This window comes from Pteronotus mesoamericanus, unplaced genomic scaffold (assembly GCF_021234165.1).
Source record: "Pteronotus mesoamericanus isolate MK-2021 breed Mesoamerican mustached bat unplaced genomic scaffold, CSHL_Meso_final scaffold_533, whole genome shotgun sequence".
Taxonomy (NCBI): domain Eukaryota; kingdom Metazoa; phylum Chordata; class Mammalia; order Chiroptera; family Mormoopidae; genus Pteronotus; species Pteronotus mesoamericanus.
This window is the reverse complement of record NW_026555320.1, coordinates 2,076,315-2,092,824: the sequence shown is the minus strand read 5'-3', so window position 1 is coordinate 2,092,824 and position 16,510 is coordinate 2,076,315. Positions and strand designations below refer to the sequence as shown.

The 16,510-nt window shown below is 54.4% G+C and overlaps 1 protein-coding gene across 2 annotated transcripts in view; it reads right to left on the bottom strand.

The window, feature by feature from the left end:
* Positions 1–1,360: 1,360 nt before the first annotated feature.
* The window catches only part of LIMD1 (LIM domain containing 1), a 56,709-nt gene continuing 41,559 nt past the window's right edge, over positions 1,361–16,510 (bottom strand). For both annotated transcript variants that reach the window (XM_054594672.1, XM_054594673.1), the window contains 6 exons: positions 14,294–14,361; positions 11,800–11,862; positions 7,327–7,457; positions 6,708–6,759; positions 6,177–6,245; positions 1,361–4,941 (listed from right to left, as the gene is read on the bottom strand). In XM_054594672.1, coding sequence (XP_054450647.1) covers positions 4,804–4,941; positions 6,177–6,245; positions 6,708–6,759; positions 7,327–7,457; positions 11,800–11,862; positions 14,294–14,361 — 521 coding nt within the window. In that variant the 3' untranslated portion in view covers positions 1,361–4,803. The remainder of the gene's footprint in view (positions 4,942–6,176; positions 6,246–6,707; positions 6,760–7,326; positions 7,458–11,799; positions 11,863–14,293; positions 14,362–16,510) is intronic.

Here is a 16,510-nt window from a genome sequence, read left to right as displayed (position 1 = left end):
CCCCTTCCCCGTGCAACTCCTGCCTCCTGAGCCTGCCTGCCTCCGGTCTGCAGGGCAGCTCACCTCTGGGATTCTTTGGTCACAGACTCATTAGGAAAAAACCCAAAAACACATACACAAAAAGGGAGGAGATAAAACAGCCGCCGCAGCAGCATGGAGGGTCTCAATCAGAAGGACCCAGCTGAAGAAACCGCCAGTTCTTAGGTGAGTCCCCAAAGGGCTCTCGCATTCCTGCACATCTCATGAGCGAGGCACCGACTGCCTGGGTTCCACGCTACCTTTTCACGGCGGTTGCTATGGTGAGCCATCTTGGATGGTAGACCTAGTATCTCTGGGTGGAGCAGAAGCCAGGCCTCACAGACAACTGAGGCTCCCTGAGCGTGGGTTCCCTGCGGTAACTGCACGTGCAGTCGCTGGAATTAGGGCTCAGGGAACTGGTGCAAATGCTGATAAAGTGAAATGCTACTCTTGTTGCTGTGAACATCCCACTGGCCTGTGTCTCTGAACTAGGAGTCTCATAACTTCTGCCAGGATCGACGAAACCACAGGATGCCAACTTAACAGCTTGTAAGTACAGTCATGTGCCACTTAACAAGGATACGTTCTGACAGATGCATCGTTGGGCAATGTTGTCGTTGTGCAAACATCAGAGTGCACCTACGCAAACCTACGCGGTCCTGCCTACCACACACCTAGGCTCTGTGGTAGAGCCTAGTGCTCCTGGGCTACAGGCCTGGGGGGCATGTTACTGCACAAAACAACACAAGATTAAATGCAGTCAAGAGACACAGTAAACACGGGATGTGTGAGGCTGCTGCCAGTGTAACCTGGGATACCGTTTTACAGCCAACTATTTGTAAGTAGAAAATAAACTCTAAAAGAGCGATAAAAAGTATCGTACAGAAAATACATAAACCCGTGATGGTCATTTCTCATTGTTATCAAGTATTAGGCAGCACTGTACATGATTGCACGTGCTACACTTTTATACACCTGGCAGGGCAGGTTTGTTTAACCAGCATCACCACAAACACGACCAACACTGCCCTACCACGTTGAGGGCTATGTCACGAGGCGACAGAAATTCTTCAGCTCCGTTATAATCTCATGGGGCCACCTTTGTATGTGCCGCCCATCGCTGACTGAAACACGGTTATCAGGCGCCTAACTATGGGGCACCATCTCAGTCCCTTCCCAGTTTTGACACCCATGTGTTCCTTTAAGAATCCAGAGCTCAAAAAGGAGACCACATCCAGTGAACAAAAAGCACCATCTTCTTAATCTACTCACACACAAAAGAAGACCCGGTAAACGGCATCATGTTTGGAGCACACTTTAATAGTCTACAAATTGATGCAGTTTTATTGTCATGATATTTTGAATCACTTTACAGTAACAGTAACATTTCAGGAAGATTTTAGTAGTAATATTTTGCACACTTTCATAGTAACAGTGAACTTTGGAATAATTTTATGGTAAAAGATGATACAGAAAAATAATTTTCCCTGCACAGTTGAAATTTTCATACACTCTGGAAATTTCCCACCTCCGAAACGAGGATCAGAACAATAGATCCTAATACATTTTGTTCATTTTTTTTCTGTTGCTTTTAAAAGTTACTTCACATAGTAACTGGGAGATTAGGACTATTTGTGGCACAAAGGAGCGCAGAAAGAATCTGGTTTCCTGGCAGACTTTTATAAACAAGTGCACCAGACAACGATGATTTGGGGTGAGGTCTCTCACACACTTTTTCCAAAAGCACCCACTGCCCTCACAGCTCCCACTTTGACACACGTGGGAAAGGCACACAAACACAGCATGCAAAGGACTGGGAAGGCCAGATCATTCTTTCGGGTCCCAACACTCCTGTTTTCCTTCTGTGTGACTCGAGCCCACGGAAACAAGGCGGTGGCAGCCCTCGAAGGGGATGCAATTTCTGTGACGATCCCTCCTGCCACCCAGGACTCAATGGCAAACCTCAGGACTCAGCAGGAAGAGGTTTTCACTGGGGCACTCACCACGGAGCGATGGGAGTCCTGTGCCGGGGACAGGGGACGAGGGGGGCAGGACCAGGTGAGAGGCGAATGAACCACCCCACTCGGCGGCAGATGGGGAAACGCCAGGCAGACCGACCCAGAGAATCCGGACAGAGCCGGCCGAACTGGGTTCCTGGCCTGAACGGCCCAGCCTGGGGAGGAAGGGGAGCTGGTGACGGGTGGCGAGAAAAAACTAAAGGGCAAAACGAGGCACAGAAGGCTGGAGGCTGGCTTTGGGGTCTGGAATCAGGCCACAATTCTCCTCATTTAGCTGAAGTCCAACAGGTGTCCAGGGAACTTGGGAAGGGCTATGTGCTCTAACTTTTACAGCAAACTTACTCATCCTGGTCTACCAGGCGCTTGTTTTCTTTCTAAGCCACCTGGAAGTACAACCTCGTTACGGTTCTATTTGGGCAATAACTTACAGAATGTTTAGAATAAGCAGGTAGGTGAACATCTCTTCCTGGCTTACACGCAAGGGCCTGGGTAGGAGAGAAACAAAACCAGAGTCTACCCGGTGCCCTCTCCTAGGACGCCGATCGCAAGAGAAGCTGCTTTTTGGATTTCGTCTGGGAATTCTCTTCTTTGCTCTCCAATGACATAAAATATCTGCAGCGAGATCAGAATCACCCCAATCAAGGCTACTTTTAAATTTTCATTTAAAAAAGTCAATCACACACTTAACTAGTTAGTTTCCCAATTTGCAAACGCAACTGTCTTTACTTGAAAGTGGAGCAAAGGTGAGTCTGCAAGGCCGAGGAACATTCCTGGATTGGCAAAGACAGGTTGAGACGTATCGGCCGGCTTCACCTGCCCACAGCCTTGCCCAGGCTGAGCCGGAAGACTTGATGGGAAGAGCGGGGTATGACCTCCGGGGGTCACTGCCCAGCCCCACGCACTCCCGGATTTTTCAGGAGGCTCAGCCCGTGAAAAGGAAGCGAGGAAGGCATGCAGCGGGGACAGAAGAGACATCTAGCCGAGGATCCTGGCAGAACGAATTTAACAAAAATGTGAAACAATCCACAGTGCCCATGCTGTGCTTCTTGCAGGCAGCTGCTGCCGAGTGAGGCCAAACGCAGCCCAGATAGGAAGCTGGGCCCCGTGGAAAGTCTGGGAGTCCCAGAAGGGCTCTGCTGACCGCCCACCACAGCCCCAAACCCCCAGTCCCCTAGTCCCTTGGTTCAGGGTGCCAGGTGAGGAGGCGGAGAGCAGATGCCAGCTGCCGTGCCCCAGCCCGGCTGGACGTGGTGAAGACGGCCCAACGCTCCTGGGACAAGGCCATGGGGCAAGTATCAGCCAATCTTTTAAAACATTTATGTATATATCTTCTTCTTATTGACATACCAAGGGGCCTTGACCCCCATCTGGCCTCAGGACAGTGACATGCAGGGCAAATTTCGCCTCTTCAGGGCAGAGGCTGCCTTGGAATCTTGCCAGCGTGTGGCACGATGCAATGCATAGCACCTGATGTCAATCTGCTCTAGTCCCTGCTGACCTTTGCTTAGGGTTACGGCGCCCTGACCCGCCGGAGGCTGGCCGCACAGCCACACCACGGGAGCTGGCTGAGCCACGGTGACGGTCGAACTCCCCCTTTACCTGCGATGTGGTGAAGCTCTTATCTGTGAGGTATATTTTGTGTGTGGAAGACTGACAGTGGAGGGAAATAATTTTTTTTTAAAAAAGAAGAAAAAACAGATGACAGCAATGTACCTTATACTGGTCTCTGCAAACGTAATGCCAGCACCAAGAATTGGGTAAGAGAGACACTTGTGAAATGACGGTAATAACTTCTCCCCAGGCATGCCCTCCACCCTGGCTTCGAGGTCTCACACACACAAACACGCCTCGTCTACACGGGGCTGGCTCTCAGGACGCGGGCAGGACTTCCAAAGGGGATGTCCGCACATGGGGTCCCGAGACTCGTCTGTGGGGGAGCGACTCCAAAGTCACAGACTCCGGAGGGCACGAGAGCGGAAAAGGGCAAAGGGGAAAAGGCAAACAGCTGGGCAGAGAAGCCTGGCGCCGGCGCCAAGCTCTTCGTCCCAAAGCCCTCTGCTAGGACAGGGCCAATCTGCATCGGCCCCCCGCCACCTGTGGGGCAGGGGAGATAGGGGACACACAGAGGGCTGTCAGCGTACAGGAGGCCGCCCTGCCTCGCTTATTTCAACACCTGGCTCTGGTTTATCTAAGAGACAGAGCCCACGTTAGGGCCTCCCTCTCGCCATAACACGATTAAAGTTCGCAGCCCGTCTACAGGGTTACTGTGGCTTGGGGTGGAAGGAAGCCTTGAATCGTGTGTGTGCACACACATGCGCACACCCGTGTGCGCAGCGGGAGGTCAGGTGCACGCGTTTTCCTGAAGGGAGGAAAAGGGCCGATGGATCGGCAGCTGAAATCTCTCTTCCAGGGACATTATGAAATATGCCCAGTGCAAACCTTTCCCTCTGGAGCGAACGGTCCCCAGAGGGGACAGGTAGGCTCCATCAGTTGCACTGATGTGATCTCTCGTCACATGCCACACGCTGGCTGGAGCGTTTCCTGAATAATCTGATGAGCGCCTGCCAGCTGAGAAAGGCCCTTGGAAAATGCACACACCACACAGAGAGGGGTGGCCTCGCTGGGGAAAGGAAGGACCCACGGTGTGCACGCGCGCGGGCACTCGCCGGCCAGGCCCTCCTTCCCCCACCCCAGCTCCCAGGCGGACCGCTGGCATCAGCAGGTGGATTTGTCCCTGTCCCGCCCTGCGGTCTGCACGAGGCTCTGGCTAGAAGTGGTGCTGGTGGAGGCCAGCGGACGAGGGGCCTTTCTCCAGCCTCTTGACATGGCAGGACTGACAGAACAGGTGGTCCTCTAGGGGGTAGCAGCGGCGGCCATCTTCGTCGTTGAGCTCCAGGCCACAGTCCTGCGTGAGGCAAAGACATCCAGTGGTCGCAAACGAAAAGGACGGCAAGACTGACACAAAGGCCACCGTCCCTGAGACCAGCACGGTGATTCTATGGCGGGGAAATGCGGACCCCAGGGACGGTCTGGGCTGCACGTCCCACACCCGGGCTACCAGCCACGTGTCGCTATCGAGCACTTGAAATGGGACTCGTCGGAAATGGATGGGATGTCAACGTAAACACACAGCAGTTTTCCAAGACTTAGGAAAAAGGTTTCCTAGCGACTCCGTGTGGAAATGATGACGCTCTGGGTCAAACACAATTCTATCACCAAGATTGATCCCGCCTATTTCTTTCACTTTTCTAAGGAGGCTACTAGAAAACAAAATGACAGGCAGGACCTGAACCTGTGGCTCTCGAATTTCCACTGGGCGGCGCTGGCCTGGGAGGCGTGGAACAGAAGGTCGAGCGAGTGTCTCCCCTCTTTCCCCAGGGCAGGGGTGCCACCGACAGCACCTACCTGCTTCTTCAGGGCCGGCGGTGGGATGGAGCTACCTGCCCCCGCCGCCCTGCTCTCCCAACCCCCCACACCACAAAATGAATCTCATCTCCTTCCATTTAATTCCGGTGGAAAGTCCACAGGCTCTGACGCCGCCTGTGCCCTTTACAAGGGCTGGTGAGAAGCGACCCCGGCTGGCCTAATGGTCACGGCCCCAGTGGCTCCTTCAGCCTGGGAATGATGATACCCGGACAAAGATGGGGCAGATGGCCCCCACCCGCCTTCTCACCGACCAGCCACATCCCTGTTTCCAAGGGCAGGGGCGGGGCGGGGAAAGTTTCTTCCCTATCTCCAGGGCTCAGCTGAGGAAGAGCCTCCGGGCAGGCAGAACAGCCTACAAGCTGCAGGGGAGTCTACTCCCCAAATCGCACACCTGCCTGACAACGTGGCCCCCAGACAGAACCTGCACCCCACACTCCCCATGCCCCTCTCGCTCCGCAGCTTCAGGCAGGGCAGCTGTGATGGGCTCAGGCCGTGACAGGGACGAATGAGGAGAAAATAGCAAAGGCCTTCACGCCCCAAATGTCTGCGTGCCCTCCGACCGCCCCTCCCTCTGCCCCAGTTCCTCCGTCAGCTCGGACGGCCGCCCCTGGCCCGAACCTCGATGACCGTCTCCTGCCACAGTCGACTGGGCCGCTTTTCTCTTGGACTGCTCGTCAGGTTTGGGGGGCCGGGGCGGGGGGGCGGGGGACCTACCTCACAGTGGTAACATTCCACGTGGTAGTCTCTGTCCATGGACACGACACGGATGGTCTCGTCTGAGCCCTGGACCGAGAAGAGGGAGAACAAGAAGCCAGTTGGGGACCCACCGGGCTCCACACGCCGAGGGGCTGTGTCTGGGGCAGGGGACGGGACTCTGGGTAACAAGCAGGCGGCCTGAGAAGAGCCAAAATCGGCGATGGATACAAACACTGGTGGGGAAAGGGTGCCTTTGCTGATGGGAAGAAGCGGAGGGACAGGAGCCCTACCTCCTGGGATGTCCCAGTCCACACTGAAAAAACCACCCACCTGCTTTGGCTCACCTGCTTCTAACCCGGGGGTAGTGTGGAGTCAGAGAGTTTGCCCTGATCACAGGGGCAAACAGGGCACAAGAAGGGCAATGGGCGGGGCAGCCAGCTAAGGCGAGAGGGGCTTCCCGGCCAGGGCACCAAGGGCACGGCACGGATCTTGAAAACAGCCCTGGGGAGAAACTCGTGTCGCGGGGCCCGGGCCTGCAGGGCACCTTACCTCCGGCGGAAGGATGGGCAGTCCACAGGCTGCACACTTGGGGGCCAGCACCCTGCGGGAGAGGCAGAGCAGCAGTGAGGTGCGGGCTGTGCTTCTGGGGGACAAGGCCCCATGTTTTGGGGAGACCTATGCCCAGGCCTGCCCCAGGCCTCCCTCACTGGCCTGGCCCCAGAGCCTGGCTCACTGTCTGGGGCTCCTTCAGCAATGCTTAGGGATCATTCCTCGGTGGCAACAAGCACACCCGGCCCCCCTCCCTCAACTCGGGATAGACACTGTCTCCTTACCCCCCTCCTGGTGCCTGGTTCAGGCCAGGCACAGCGAGGGGGTGGAGGCCAGCCGAGTCAGTGGTTTCTAAAGTTAGGCAAAGCTGGAGATATGGAACCACGCAGGTTTGATCTGTTTTTTTGTTCCTAGTAAACATGATCCTTTAATCAGTTCATCTGCACAGGCACCCGCTGAGCTCCCGAGGCCCCTGCTACACTCCTCGGACCGCTAAGCCTCCGCTGGGCTGGGGGATGACCGGACCAGCCGCCTGCAGGCACGTCTCAGCAGGGGCCGCCTGGCCCTCCGCTGAGTGCCCCGCGGCGTGGCCCACACGGGCGGCGCCGGCCCGCCTTACTTGTGGTAATCTCGGACACAGTAGATCTTGTTCTCAGAGTCCACGGTGAAGGGCACCCCGTCCAAGCACTCGTTACAGATGACACAGCGGAAGCAGCCGGGGTGGTAGGACTTCCCCAGGGCCTGCAGGATCTGGGGACACAAAGGACAAGGCTGGGCCTCAGCGGCATGATGGGGAGGAACAGACGGTGGAAGGGAGAGCATCCCGCGAGGGGACCGTGGAATCGCGCCACACGAGGCACTCGCCCTGGGGTTTCCCTGGGACTGAGGTCAAGAAGTGACCACGCAGGAAAGCCAACCCCACCACGTGCATACACAGGGGAGGCCAAACAGGATCCTTCTCCTGAATTCATAAAAACTCCGGGGGGAACTTTAAACGGCTCCCTTTCAAAAAGTGTTCCGGTTCTTCGCAGGAAATGAGGCACAGCAGGGCCCCGAGAGGATCCATCCGGATCTGGGAAGCGGGAAATACGTGGGAAGGTTAAAGGAAGCGCCCTTGAAAATGCAGAGCTCGGAGGAAACCCCTCAGCTCTTTCTCAGCAGCTCGGACTCTGCGGCAGGAGGATCCAGAAGCCGTGGCTCCACCCCTGGTCACCACAATCCAAGTGGAGGCAGAGCTTCTGTCGTTCTTCAACGCAGAGAGAGAAAGCCCCACAATCCTCCCTCTCAGTGTCACTTGACCTGGATACGATACCTGGGGCTGTAAGAGGCCACCCTGAAACCAGGACAGGGCTGAGACGCCAGGGGAGGGGCCAGAAGAGCAGGAAAGAACACCCTTGGTGACGTTGTCCGCGAGTAACCAAATTCACCCACCATGGAAGTGCCTGCCTCCGAGCCTCTTAGGTGAGAGAAAGCAGTTTCCCTATTAGGTCAGGGGTTCTCAAAGCACAATGCCTGCAGCATCGGCATCACCTGGGAACTTGTGAACAACGCACAGCCTCGGGCCTCACCCCAGGCCCCCTGAATCACCGGCTCCGGGGAAAGGCCAGTGGTGGGGGTTTGAATAAGGCGATTCTGAGCACGCAGACATTTGAGAAGCACTGATCTGAGTTAACACGAGTCTGAGTTTTTCTATAACGTGCACCTGAAAGCATCTTGGCTGACTCAGTAGGAGATTCATTTCTGCAAATACCTGGGGCCTTGAAGCTTAGCACAAATCGTGGAGCTGTGGAAGCAGCACCTGCCAGCCTGCACCGAAGCACCCAGCTGCCGGCGACGCACCGAACGGCCATCGGTATTCGGGAGCGGGGGCCACACAGGGCCCCTCAGAAGAGGCCTTGCAACGGAGGGAAGGCCTGTTGGTGCATTGTGAGACCTGTGGGAACGATGTGCTGTGTTCCGGCCCCTTCCAGCGCCCTGACGCCGCCTCCAGAGGCCACACCGCACCGCGCACACTGCGGCCACGGGCGAGCAGGGAGGACTCCTGCTTTCCCAGCTTTCCAGCTTCCTCATTCCGTCTGGGCTTCCCAAACCTTTGAGGCCCCTCTCAAGCTACCAAAATACAAAGAACCGCTGGATAGGCTTCCAAAGTCCAACTGACAATTCAGACCCTGTTTTGGCAGAAAGAGACCCTTGAATTCATTTAACCCACACTGTGCCAGACACACAGTGGGATAAAGGTGCCATTTTGCTGCACTCTGAGGAGTTGTTTCTTTTTATGTCATATCTTCTTATGTAGTGTTCTTTTAGCAGGGGAAATGCCCAGGTCCAAGCTGCAAGCCCAGAGCGCTCAATCCGTCCAGGAAAAAAGAGGGCACAGACAGACAATTTACACAAAGTTGGACAGCTGGGGTCTGTTGGAGAACCAGGGGTGGTATCTGAGGGAATCTTTCTCTGCATCATTACAATTTTGGGTGACAGGTAAGGTTTCTGTTTTTAAAATTGGGCATCACTGCCAGACAGACATTCTCTAAAAGTTTTCAAGTCCTAGAGAAGGCCTGCAAGAATCCAGGTTTAAGTTCACAGTGTCCAGTGTGGTGGAGATTGTCTCCAAAATGCGATTCCTTTCCTTCCCACATGCATGGGATGATTCTCACTTCAAGAAGTGAAGAATATTTCCCGTCCCCCTGAGTCGAGGCTGGTCTTGTGACATCCTTTGATCAACGGAATGAGGAAAAAAATGATGTTCTGAAATTTCTGAGTCAGGATGTAAGAAGACTGGCAGCTTCTGCTTCCTCTATCTCTTTTTTTGTAACAATAATCATGCCTCGCATACACCTCCCTGGCTACGATACTGCCACTGTACAAAGCCTGCTTCCTCTCTCTTGCTGTAAGGAAGTCCACACCAGATACTGAATGAGATTAGTGGCCACAAGGAGAGAGACCTAGAGTGTGAGAAGTCATCTTGGACATTCTACTGTGCCACCAGCTGAACAGAGTTGAGAAAGTAACCTCAGCTGATGCCACAGGGAGCAGAAGAATCGCTCCACTGAGCCCTGACCTAATTCCTGACCCATGGAACCATGATCAATAGTAAATCACTGTTGTTTTACAGCGCTGTTTTGGGGGGTACTGTGTCATATAGCAATAAATAATTGGAACATCCTGAGGTTCAAAGAAGGCTTAGGATACCCAGAAATAAGAATAGGGTATAACTGTGTTAAAAAATGTGAACATCAGGACCCTGGCTGGTGTGGCTCAGTGGATTGAGTGCCAGCCTGTGAACCGAAAGGTCATTGGTTCGAACCCCAGGCAGAGCACATGCCTTGGTTGTGGGCTAGGTCCCCAGTAGGGGGTGCACGAGAGACAACAGATGTATATTTCTATACTTCTCTTTCTCCCTTCCTTCCCCCTCTCTCTATAAATAAATTAAAATTTTTAAAAAAGTTTGGACACTGTTGACCTCACAGGTGGTGGGTTTGTCAGAAGGACTTGTAAAATCAAGGACATATTCTGCTAAAGAAATGGTGCCCTGTGGAGTCAGGCAGGCACCTGGGGAAAGCGGGGGCGAGGGTGGGTGGCTGCCGCCGTCCTTCCCTGGGGGAATGGGTGGAGGCCGCCACGTTGCCAGGGAGGCCCGGCTGCTCACGAGGACACCGCAGCTCACGGGGCTGACTCTGCTGGGGGGTGTCAGGGCCAGTCGACAGCCCGTTCTCTTCATGAACGGGGACGGCTGCGGTTCACCATTGTATACGGGTTAGCATAAAACCAGCAGAAATGGGCATCTATGTCCCTCAAAGACATGCCTCAGAGTGTCCGCAGTGGCCTCATTCCTACGTAGCCCCAAATCGGAGCCCACCTAAGTCCCCATCAGCAGGAGGATGGAAAAAGAAATGCTGCATCCCTCCAATGGAACTCTACCTAGCCATGAAAATAAACAAACTACCAACACACGTAACAACATGAATGAATCTGAAAAACACTTTCCTAAGTGAGAAGAGGCAGCCCCAAAGGAGTCTCTGTACTGCACTACTTCATTTATATGACATTCCGGGACCAGCGAAACAAATCTGGGGCAAGAGGTGTCAGAACAGTGGGTGCCTTTGTGGGAGGGGACCTTGGCTGGAAGGAGGCCAGGGAGGGGCTTTCTAAGGTGTAGAATGTGGGATATGGTCTACGTCCTGATCTGGGTGGTGCTTACATAGGTTTATGCAAATGTAAAAATTCATTAGCTGTACATCTAAGAGGAGTTGTCTCTCAATAAAAATGTAAAAGCAAAAAAAAAAAAAAAAAAGCAACATTCAGCAGTTCTCTTTTCCAGAAATGAATTCATGAGTCAGTTTAGAAAGGAATTTAACTCTTCCCAACTAAAAAGAAATGTTATATAGTCATTTTTTCTAACCAGTATATTACAGAAATTCTGCAGGACCAATCTCCAATGGTAAACCATGTGATCCCTGAAACAGAATAAGAACTCCATATCCCTCAAGCCCACAACCTTGTCCTAGAAGGAGGCCAGGAAGGAAACACTGTCCCCACTGAAGAGATGAAGATATGACGAGCTCAGAGAGCCAGTGGCTGAACCAGGAACAGAGTGTATAAAACTTGCTGCCTGTTCTGCTGGTTCAAAAACTCATCTTAGGAAGAGACTGAGCCGGACAGAACACTGGGGGCGGGGCGGGGGGGGCGGGCAACACACAGAGCTCATCTGAGTCTCTGCGCTGGACTCCACGGTAGCTGCCACATCTGTGGTAAAAACAGCCTCCACTGGACAGCTCACCTGGGACGCTGTGGGAGGTCACAGGAAATCAGAAGGAGGCCCGCGTGCTCTGGACAGCCCAGAGCAGAGACAACTGTCTGAAACACAACACTGCGTGGGCTGGGTGGCGGAGGGTACTCATGGCAACAGGCCAATGGCGTGGGTCCTACTACAGCAAGCAAGCTGCGTGTGTTGCATGGGGCCTGCTTTTAATAAAACCGGCCAGACCATGAGTGCAGCTGGGAAGTGATGTTCTCTGTGGTTCCTTTCTCTTTTCTCTGAGTGCCTTCCTTCTCACCGTGCGCCTCACCGTCCTGTTCGGCGGACCCTACTCACCATGTCCATGATCAGGTGGCCGCAAAGAAAACATCTGTCCGCAGACTGCTGGAAACCAGAGTACTGCAGGGGAAAGAGAGAAGGCAGTTAAACGCCGGCCGGACATGTGGATCCAGCCCCGCGCCTGCTGGTCACGATGACAACAGGGAGGCTCCCAGATGTGTCATTCTATTCAGGGATTCGTCATTTCCCCACGGACAACACAGCTGTGTGATGGATCATGGAATATTCTCTGCCACAAAGGCTGTTACACATACAAATACCACCTGCCCTGACAATAAGTACATCTGGGTGCCCAGGACGTGCCAGAGAGGCCTTAGTCTAATCACGTCATTCGAAAGAGGCAAATGGGTGGAATCCAGCCCAAACCTACTGAACTGGAAATTCGGGGGCCCTGGAATCTGTTTTCGCGAGCCCTTCAGAGGACCCTGATGCATGTACGAGTTTGAGACCATCACACTGACCCTCAAAACAATTCTGCAACCTGTATGTTACACTGTTTCTCCGAAGGGAAGCTCAGAGAGGTTAAGGGACCTTCTTGAGGTCACGTAGCCGCTCAGGGCTAAGGAGAGGATTCAAATTCAAGTCAGCTTCCGGTTAAAAAGCCGACGCCTTTTACAGTTAGCTTCGAGGAAACCTGGTATTATCGACCTTACGTGACCAACACACACACACAGAGCCACACACACAGCTGGACCCTTGAAGGAAATGAGGAACTCTCTTCAGAAAAGCTACAAAACACTGTACACTGGAAAACACTATAGTTTAGATATTGTAGATAAAACAATGGGGAAAACTGTAATGGACAGGAAGGGGGAAAATGGAAAAAGGGAAACTTTCTACTTTTCACGAGTAGTGAAGCATCCTGCTGCCTGGCACCTTCTCTCATTCTAGGAGTAACGGCAGTTCTTTATTTTAGCTTGGGACCCAGCCCCGCCCCAACCTCGTGGTCCCCAGGGTTCCTGCGGGCTGATCCCAAGCTGCGTTCCAAGGTGGGGCATCGACTCAGCCCTGGCCACTCAGAACCTCGCATTTCTCCAATGCCAATGATTTTGCCCAGGGATGAACACGTGACCCAACAAGAGCCACTGAGACTCTAGGCAATGAGGCAAAGCACTGGACCCGCGCCTGGAAGGGCTGCCACCATGTGGCCGTCACGTAGCGCCCGAGACGGACGCTAACACAGCGAAAGGCAGGGCCAAAAACGGAGAGAAAACGACTGCGGAAGGTGCTGCTGGAACGACTGTCCTTTCTGCTAAGTCGCCTCGGGTTTGCTTGCCTGTGCCTGGCAAATGCGAGTCACCCCGAGCCCACCCTCACAGCCACAAGGAAGCTGGCCCTGCCATCTCGGGGCCTCCCAGTCCTCATCCCTGAAACGCGGGCTCCATTCGGCTCCCTTTCCCGAGCCCTGCTCTGGCCTGGGCGCTGTGCTCGGATCCGGTGGCGTACAGGTGGAGCCTCCCTCCGGAGGGGTGCATGTTCCGGCGGGGGCGGGGCAGGAGGACTTGTGAGTGGGCAGGCGGAGTGCTAACTGCTCTGCGGGGTGGAGGGACAGGGGAGGCCGTGGGCGTTAACAGAGCAAAGAAAGGGTGAAGACATTCCAAGCAGGGAAAAGGCATGCGCTAAGGCAGGAAAGGGGGGCTGGGCCAGCGGCAGGCGCAGCCAGCGCGAGACCCAAGCAAAGCCGGAAGAGGCAGGCCTTGGACACAGAGCTTTCTGCACACGCTTTGAACCCTGGGGAGGCGGGGCCCGGCAGGCCAGGTGGACGGGCAGCTGGCGTGGAGGAGGTCACCAGGCCAGCCGGGCTGGGCCAGCTGACAGGGAGAGCTGTGCAGACCCAGAGGAGGACGGGGTGGCACAAGGCTCATGTGTGGCTGCATTCTGGGACAGGCGGGGAAGGAGGAGGGCGCAAGGAGGAACCTAGGACACAGTTCTCAGAGATGAGGACCCAAGGCAAAAGGTGATGGTTCTGCTTCAGGCAAGTGAGGTGGGAAGAGCTGGGAGACAGCCCAGGAACTCCTCCAGGCAGGGAGGGGTCAGCGGCTGGTCTCCGGGGTGCTGACAGGGCTGGGGCCCAGATCGGGGGTCACTGGCACGTTGATGGGCTGTCTGTGCCTGGAGAGGCGGCATTCCCGCGGCCGGCCGGCAGAGGGAGCTGCAGGGAGGGCCGGGATGGCGGCTGAAGGATCGCAGCTGAACGTTTTTTGGGGTGGGGCGGGGGGAGGGGAGGCAGAAATGGGTGAAGCAACAAGAGGACAGGCTGAGTGATCCCCAAGTCCTTTCAAAGCACGAAGCTCTCCAGTTTGTCATTTGCCCGAGGAACTCAGTCCACCCTGTGCGTCCACAGAAAGAGAGAACCCCTTTCTTAAACAGTGCAGCTTCCCACTGACACTGGGGACCACAGAGACCACCCCCTCTCCCGGCCGGGCCTCTCCGATGCTGCCCCGACTCTGGTCCGGACTCCAGGGAGGGCAGGTTTGGGTGACAAACTCACCAGGAAGTCTTCCTCACAAAACACTTTGCCGTTGACGAAATAAAAGGCTTTCCCTCTCAGCTTCCGGCCTAAGGAAAAACCACAAAGGCCAGGTAAAAAGAAAACGTTAGTATGCAGTGAACAAAGACAAAACAAAGGCAAGAATCTCTGTAAGCAGAAATACACACGCAAAATACGCCCACTGTGTGTAAGCGTGGATATGCCCACGGGATTACTGAAAGCTGCAGGCGGCCCGCGGCCCCAGGCAGGCTGGGGCCAGAGGACGGCCCGGGGCCGCGCCTGGTGGGACAGCTGGGGGCTGCCCCGGGAATCCTCCTGCTGGGAAGCCAGCGAGACGTTTGGTGACAGGATGGCCGAGGCACACACAGGTCGGGGGACCGGGCCACAGTGTCTTGTGAGGCTGCCATTTCCCACAGGGGTGTGGGCCCATCACCTTTGACGTGTTCTCCAGGGGATGCTGGTGACAACCTAGCGGGAAGGCCCTATAAACCGATCAACTCTTACTTTCCTTATTTTCTGATTTTTTTTCCCATCTGAACATAAAACATACACATTGTTGGAATGATAATGATTTTTCTTGTCTTCCTGTGATCTAAACGGGGTGAACAGGGAGTGGGAAAAATGCAAGCACCAGAAAGCGAGGCCACTGATGCGAACAATGTATCAGTGCCCTTGATCCCTTAGGAAAAAGCACAATGGGCCACGTGCTCAAGGTCACCAGGGCCACCCTGGGAGAGGCCCGGGGTCTGTTACTCGGCGGTCGGCCCAGCTCCGAGAGTATTTCCAGGGCCAGGCACAAAGCACAGGCAACCGGCTCCACGGGAGTTTCAACCATGGAAGGGCTTCGAAACACTAGTGGAATCAAGCCCCCGGAGCCAGGGTCCACAACATGAAACTGAAGCCACCAATGCCACAAACAACAGTGCCAGGGACAGCGAGAAACCCACTGAGTGTCCCCAGAGCAGGCAGAGCACAAGGTGACAGAGGAGAGACCGATGATGGGGACTTGTTGGAGCTTGAAGAGGACTCTGACAGAGGAAAAGCCCCAGAGAAGGAAGGAAGTTTCACTACAAAAGAAGGATCGAAGACCCCAGTGTGAAAAACAAAAGCTATTATAAGGAACTATAGGGAGCTGCCTTTGACTTGGGCACGGAAAAGGATTTCTTAGGTAAGACATAAAAAGCACATCTTAGGAAAGTAAAAACTGATACATATGACATCAAAAGTCAAAACTTCTGTTCAGCATAAAACAAAGGTCAAAGGATAAAGCTGTTGAAAAACCAAACTGCTCCTCAGCAGGGAGGCAGAAAGAGACTGTGGGAAGAGCCAGGGGTCAAAGAGGCAGAAGAGGCCCCGCCCAACCCACCCCGGGGGGGCCCCCCCCACCCACAACAGCCCGCTTGGGCGTGGCCGCGGGCTGGGAGGCTGGACTGGAAGTGGAGGTTAGGCGGGAAGGACGCAGGCTCGCGGGCTGACCATCCACTTTTCCGCCTTTGTACCCCACCTCCCAGGAAGGCCCCCCTTCGCCTGGCCTGGGCAGACCCTCCTTTGTGTGGTGCTTGTTGCTGCCAGACCCGCTGTTGTCTCTGTGTCTCCCCAGCACTCTGACTGATTTCTGTAGAACTTTCTAATATTCTGAGTATTTGCTACATTCCTTGAAGATGTGACATAATTTCAACTCAGCTACACACTAGGAGGGCTTGGCCTGTCCAAGGGCAATAAATGCAGAGCTGAATTAGTAAAAGGCAAGCCAGGGATCAGAAGGTGGCTGCAACCCAGGTAACAAGGCACTAGTACCTAAAACAGAGAGAACACCAGCCATCGATAAGACAAAGACGAATAACTCAATGGAAAAAAATGGGTAAAGGATAGGGAAAGGATAAGGAAGGGAAGGCGCAGAGGAGAGAAAACCTGTTAAGTTCTAGGCGATAACCACTTTAAAAGATGTTCAATCCCACCAGCAATCAGGATGTGCAAATTAAAACACAGTGAGAAGCCATCTCATCCCCAGATGGGCAAAACCACTAAGCCTGACGATACCATGTCTTGGTGAAGCCGAGGGACGAACGGAGGCCTTTCACACTGCTACGCGGGCGTAGGGCAGGGTCGACTGGCACTTTGGGGAGAACTTGGCAAGAGAGAGCCCACAATCCTGGAAATCTACATTCCCCACGACACAGGCCTCGGGCTGCCTCTTGGGAAGGTCTCCTAACGTGC